Genomic DNA, 6,724 nt, shown 5'->3' with positions numbered 1-6,724 from the left:
GATATAAGATATTTTTCTTCTTCTGCTGCCTTTCATTTTATTTTATTTGTATTGTTTTGCTGTATGTTTTGTTTTTTAAAATGAAATTAATAAATACTATAAATTAAAAAAAGGTCTGTGACAGAATCACAGATCATTTTCTTGAAAAGGAAAGGAGGGTAGAATTTATAACCCACACATTTTATGATGTAGGCCGAAACGGAGCTTCCTCTTCTAGAAAGACCAGCATCTGCCGCTGGTGTGTGTCTTTTTCTGGGTAATTCTCATTCTGCACACACAATTGGTCCACTGACCACATCATGAAGTGACAGTCGCTGTCTCTGTGATCACAATGTGACCYAGTTCTGAAGCAGTCGCCAGACTTGTCTTCTGCACTTCCTTCCTAATCCACAGTCAAACAGTACACAATGAGTCAACTCATAGAAAAATGCTACATTTTGTGTTGTAATTCACACGCAGCTAAGTCGAATTCTCTAAAAAAAATTATTTATTATTAATTTGAGGCAGTCAAATACAGCTTTACACACTTGGTCTGTGTATTAGAGAAGAAAAGGGTCAGATCAAATGTCAGTAAAAGGGTCTTTGTCTTAATATCAACATGTCTGGTCGATGCTGTTTTTGTAGTGACACCAGAACATTTAGTCAATGATGAGTGGGCACAAAACACACATCTGAGTCATTCAGCTGTTGTATATTTGTTACCTTGTCTTTTGAAAAAGCTGCCTACGTAACAGCTGATGATACGTCATTGCCGCTCTGACAATGACTCAGTCACGTCCTGTATGAGTCACCGGAGCTGAAAGACTCAAGGTTATTATGTCCATCTTGATCACTCAAGGCTGAACTAGTTTTCTGTCACAAAGTCTACAGAAAAAGGAGACATCACATTTGTTTCTGTGCGTGTGTGCGCTGACCTGTAAAGCGCCTGAGCAGCTCGGTGCAGGTTTCAGCCACCGTTTCGTCATCGCAGCGCTCCATGTAGAGCGCCTCCTGGCCACAGATCCAACCGCTCAGCATGTAGCCGTAGCGCTCGGGCGGGTAGAGGACGTCGAAGCTGCAGATCTTTTTGTACCACAGCTCCTCGGGGTAGGCCAGCTGTTCCAGCTGAGCCTCGTCCTCCCACACAAATTGTATGCTGTTGCACTCTGGGCTCCAGAAGGGCTCCTCGAACTCGAGGAATATCTTGTCGGTGGTGCTGATGCCCAGCTTCTCGATGGCGAGCACCTTGTCTTCGGGAAGAGGTGGGGAGAACATGGCCGAGTGGTTCTGCTTCAGGACGCCGAGCGAAGCTGTCACGATGACGTGGTCGGCAGTGATCCACTCCTCGTCCTCACACTCCACACAGATGGGGTGACCCGGGAGCAGAGGGTCCTCATGCGGTTGGCCACTGTGGTTGTTGTCATTATGGTTGCCGACCTGCTTGGTGTCGCTGCTCTTGGCAATGACCTCTCGGTGATGGGCCGAGTAGTTCCAGTGGATGCTGCGGACCGGTTTGCAAAGGCTGATGGTGTGGGACGGGATGTCCTGGGCCAGGAGGTCGACAATCTTCATAAAACCTTCAGGAATGACATAATGGGCTCCAGGTATCTCTGTCCACTCTCCAAACTCGCTCAAAGACACCTCATCCATGCTGGGGGAGCTGCTCTCACAACTCTCCACCTTCAACACAAACCACATCAGTTACATTTCTAAATAACACCAGCAGGAAACTCAACAACTAACAGGTGTTAAACCCAAAGAAATCATTAAATCCATTCTCCAAGCACAATTAAAACATTCTACAATTGTTTTGTACAGGCAATAAAGCCTGCAAAAGCATGTCCGCAATCTTATTTTACAGCCACAGCCTTAAAGTGCCTGTGACGTCAATTTTTTGCAAAACATATGAATGTATTTTTAGAAAGAGGACATTGATAAAATATTGGAAAAGAAATTTCACATCACTGGGGCAAACAGTTGTTGAGATATTTGCCTGTGAAGTAACAGGAAGTGATGTCAAAGGGGAACATCTGAATGTGAACAAAGCGTTGCTAAAACAACCAACAACACAGACTGTAAAGAAGAATCTGATGTTTCTTAAGGTTATTTTGAGTCACTATCAGAGAGATGAATAAGAGTCAGAGTTCAAATTATATTGTTTCAATGAACAAAGACCAGAGAGTTTTCTTTGGTAAAGAGTTCCCCTTTGATGTCACTTCCTGTTTCACTTTGGCTGAGCCAAGTTCAAAAGAAAATAGGCCAATTATGTGATAAAATGGGTTAAATCATGTGTATTATTCCAACTTTCTTAAATATAAAGATGTTTTCTTTGACTTTTTGTATTTGAAGAATATGCATGTCACAGGAACTTTAAACAACCCTGCCTGATTGAACTTGTTCTAACATGCAAGTAAAACACGTTCTGTTTAGAGGCAGTCAAAAAATACTCTGCTGTAATTAGACCAACACACATTTACCTTATGTGGTTCATAACATGTTTTGTTTTCTCAGAGTTTCTGCGTGACTAAAAAAAGTAAGTGCAAAAACMTTGAATTTGTTCCAGTGCTACTCAGATACAAATCTGGGTAGAAAGTTTCACCTGAGGTCACACAAATATCAAGTTTAGATGATTTAAAATGTGGCGATAATCRTCTCTACCAGTTACTCTCTCTTTCAATGATTAGTTTCCAGGAGTTTCATAAATCCATCCAGTGCATATTTTCCATACAGATATGGCCCGCCTCCCATAATTTTTGTGACCAGGTCACTGTCCCTCCCTGAGATGGACGTGGAGGGCACACAAACCTTGAGGTACTGCTGAAGCATTGACAGCTTGAGCTTCTTGATGTTTTCAGAATCATCTGGATCCAACGTGATCCTCTTGTGCACCAAGTCTCGTGTAAAAACGCCAACGCTGTTCTGGCTCTCGGCACAAACAGGCTTCCCGCTTTGGAAAAACTCCTGAGTCAGCTCGTACACCTAAAAGAGGACAAAATGGAGATGTAAACGAAAAGGAGGAAGATGAAACCGGGATGAAAGAGAAACCAGTTTGATTTGGTTTAGAGCAGATGTCTCTAGGACARGGTGGATTCCTTCTCATCAGTAAATCCATCATTTATTGAACACATAACAACCAAGCAGTGCCAACAGCCAGTAGTACATTGCCAAATTCAGTAGAAGTAAAAGTGAAGTCTAAAGGAAGAGACTGTCATCACTGTCGGGRTCTGACATACATGAGGGTTGGGCAATCATTTAAAGTTATTTACACAATTTTCCGGGAAACTGTATTGAGACAACATCAAGTATGAATCAATATGTTTAAAGAGAACATTGCTGCTGGTGTGACGAAAAACTGCCTCAGCTTCTAGGGAATGAAGGTGGTTCTCAGTTCAAAGAATTACTCAAATCACTGGTTTACAGTCTGCAGCAGACAAAACATGCAGGTCTAACTTGAAGGTTGTGTTTGGGAACATGAAACATTTGGTTAACATGAGTCTTTCTATCCTGAGAAAACACTGTACGGTCAATAGTTTAGGATTTGCTCAGTATTTGAAGATTTATCTAAAAAGAATTGTGCAAAATTACTGAACTGTAGTTGCCTTTAACAACACACACAATTTATTTTAATAATCCTTTATTTTCACCAGGAGAGAAAACTCATTGAGATTAAAAATCTTATTTTTAAGAGTGTCACATCAGATTAACACTCAATAGATTTAATAAGAATAAAGGCAACATTTAAATAAAATAAACTGTTATATCATCTTAAGAAATGGTGCATCCAGTTATTCATTTAAGTTAAAACATTTACAACTGTCTCTCTAAAACTTTTAAAATATCCTCAAATACATTTAGTGAAACCCGCTCCTTCATTTTTAAATTACATTGAAGCTAATCCCAGGTGGAMGGGGCAGCAAACTGAAACGAGCTTTTCCCTTTTTTTTAGGTTCAGACAATAAGTAGCAGTCATGGGAATGAAGTGAATAACCTCCAGTTTGTTTGTGATTTATATAAAGGAGATAGGATGGGAGCAAACCCAGTTCTGGTTAAACTTAACAAGCATCTTAATTCAAATCTTAGAAATTATTCAGCTTTCTRTCATTTCACAAACAAATGTTGTGATTTTAAAGAAAAAAAATTCTGATGACTTAGAGAGAACAGAATCCACCTGAGTTGAACTTATAATGACTTTTTTCATACTGATGGCATGTGTGGCCTCCACTAAACGAGAGCATCACTAATAACATTTGAGGCACTCCAACCCACCTCTAGTCCACTGTGGTGGGCTGCTGCTGCTGCATCAAGCCCACTCCACACTGAGCTGTTTTTGGTAAATACAAAAGCGTTGTCAACAAACGAAGAGATTCTCTTAACAGAAACCAAACAGGCTTTTAATTTGAAGCTAATTCAAGTAATACTGAATGACGAAAAAATAACATGATTTTGGCTTTAGAAAATAAATATGTTCAAACAATAAAAACAGCTAAATGACATCAGCGAGTACAGAAGCTTCTCTCAGTATTTGCCTTTTCATACATGACCTACTTAAAGAAATAAATCGTGCTTGAGACATACAAAGGAAGCAAGAGAAGCACTTAAATGATTGAAATAAAAAGATTTCATTTTTGAATTCACTGCTTTTGCCAGTTTTACAGTTGAAGAAGACTTTTAAAGATGACTCAGTTGTTCAGAATTTGTTTTAACTTTAAATATTATATAATTTATTTTTATTTTTTATTTTATTTTTTTATTATTTTATGTTATTTAGTATTGTTTTGTAAATTATGTTTTGTTTGCATATATTCTGGGTCGAAAAGGGGCAGACAAAATAAGATTTATTCTTCTTCTGCTACTTTTCATTTTATTTTGATTTGAATATTTTTTGGTTTTGGTTTATTTTTATTATTGTATATAGTATTTTTTAATGAAATGAATAAACCTTTGAATTGAATTGAATTGAATTGAAATAAAGCTCTGATTTTTTTGTAGCATATTTAAGATATGGTTTCTCAACGTGCATTAATATTACATCAGTTAAATGTTGAACTTTAGGTTTTACACGTTTTTTTTTATATTCTTCCACTTGGCATTGATGGAAATCTTTTCACCTTCACGTAAAAGTTTGAGATTAAGCCACCAAGTTTAAAAGCAACCGGCCACCTTAACTTATTTAGTTTACTGCTAACCAGACTGTTAAGGAGCAGGAAGTTGGACGTTCTGCAGGCTGAACACAGAGTAAGTCTTGTTTTCAGACGTCTGTGCACCTGTGTGACTCCTCACCTCATTGTACACATCACTGAACTCCTCCACCAAGTCCTTGGGGATCCTTTTGCCCACATTGGTCTGGTAGTGGGCCACGCCGTTCTTGGTGTACAGGCTGATGCGTCCCACGCTCCTCTCTCCATCCGTGGTGTGCTCCAGTAGCCCATTTTCCTCTGCCAGGTGGTAAACCGGGTTCCCGTTGGCACCATGGATCCACGTAGCTCCAAGCTCCAAAGTTGCTTTTCCTACAGGAAAAAAAAAATGCTGGGATCAGTGTGATTAAAGGGAAACATTAATCCCTCTCACCACTTTTTATAGGTTCTAACTGGTTCAGGTGCAGTCACCAGATAACCAGAAGGCCAATTTAACCCCCCACAATGAGGCCTACATACAGACACTGTAGAATCCCTCTAGAAAATTTACTGTTTCTTATTTACAATACTAACATCAAACTCAGTTCTTACACTATCTGGAACACTTAAAGTGTTTCCATAAAAGAGCCACCTAACTCTGTGGGTTTGCATTTCTTTATCCAAGGAGAACGTTTTACAGTCGAGCTTCTCTGAATGCACAATACTTACAAGATGAGATCCTCAGCTTGTTTGTACTTGTGACTCAGAAGTATTTTTCAAAACGAAAATAAGCCTCGAAGAAGTTTCTGTATTGCAACACCTGGACTTCAGTCAATTGTGGTGATAAAATCTGCAAGCACCACATAGTAGTGAAGTGAAATCCATAAATATTTTACTTGTGTGTATTAAACTACCACATGTAGTTTCTTTACATCTCGGTACTAGCTTAACTGCAAAGTTCTTCACGAGTTTTAAATTTGTCATCTGGGCTTGGGGAAACATTTCTGCTGTCTATTAATGTATTTGTATAAGTAGGTCAAAAACACTATTGACACAGTTTCTTGTACTAATTACACTACGTAACCTTTTCTTAATAATAATCAGTTCTAACTGGTTTAAAGAAGAGCTGTATTCAATATGTTATGTGATAAACTTCTTGTCACAACATTGCAATAYGGGCCATGCCCTTTCACTTGCTCTTGACTGGTTTTACACCAAGCTAAATTTACATTTGCATCTCTGAGTTTTTGGTACAACAAATTAAAACAGCAGCACGTTAAAGAAGAAGTTGAGCTGTAATGCTGTCATTGGGCCTCATGCAAGAACCGTTCGTATGCACAGATTTGTTCTTAAGTTGTGCATACGAGTGATTTAGGAGAATTTGTGGCATTCACCAATGTTTTCGTATTCTACGATTTTTTTCAGATACAAACAAAATTTACGAGTGGTCCAGACCTGTCGTACATTTTACGTGAAGTCAGTCTGCTGTTATCCAGATGGGTTTTCTTCACTAATAACTTTATATTTCGATAGTTTGAAGATATTTTGAGTTGAAAATAAATYACACTCCATAATTATGTTGACAATAGGCTATTCTGCTTGAATTAGAGTTATAATTTTAAATGTAATAA

General features: G+C 38.6%; 1 protein-coding gene across 2 annotated transcripts in view; it reads right to left on the bottom strand.

The window, feature by feature from the left end:
• Positions 1-6,724, bottom strand: part of smox (spermine oxidase) — a 17,038-nt gene that overhangs the window by 3,341 nt on the left and 6,973 nt on the right. Inside the window, exons 3-6 of one of the 2 annotated variants that reach the window (XM_014007725.1) lie at positions 5,260-5,486; positions 2,785-2,958; positions 915-1,659; positions 714-796 (exon numbers count right to left, since the gene is read on the bottom strand). In XM_014007725.1, coding sequence (XP_013863179.1) covers positions 768-796; positions 915-1,659; positions 2,785-2,958; positions 5,260-5,486 — 1,175 coding nt within the window. In that variant the 3' untranslated portion in view covers positions 714-767. Of the gene's footprint in view, positions 1-713; positions 797-914; positions 1,660-2,784; positions 2,959-5,259; positions 5,487-6,724 lie in introns of those variants that run through there. The other variant, XM_014007724.1, reaches the window with a different exon arrangement.

Source organism: Austrofundulus limnaeus, unplaced genomic scaffold (assembly GCF_001266775.1).
Source record: "Austrofundulus limnaeus strain Quisiro unplaced genomic scaffold, Austrofundulus_limnaeus-1.0 Scaffold44, whole genome shotgun sequence".
Taxonomy (NCBI): domain Eukaryota; kingdom Metazoa; phylum Chordata; class Actinopteri; order Cyprinodontiformes; family Rivulidae; genus Austrofundulus; species Austrofundulus limnaeus.
This window is presented reverse-complemented; position numbering and strand designations above follow the sequence as displayed.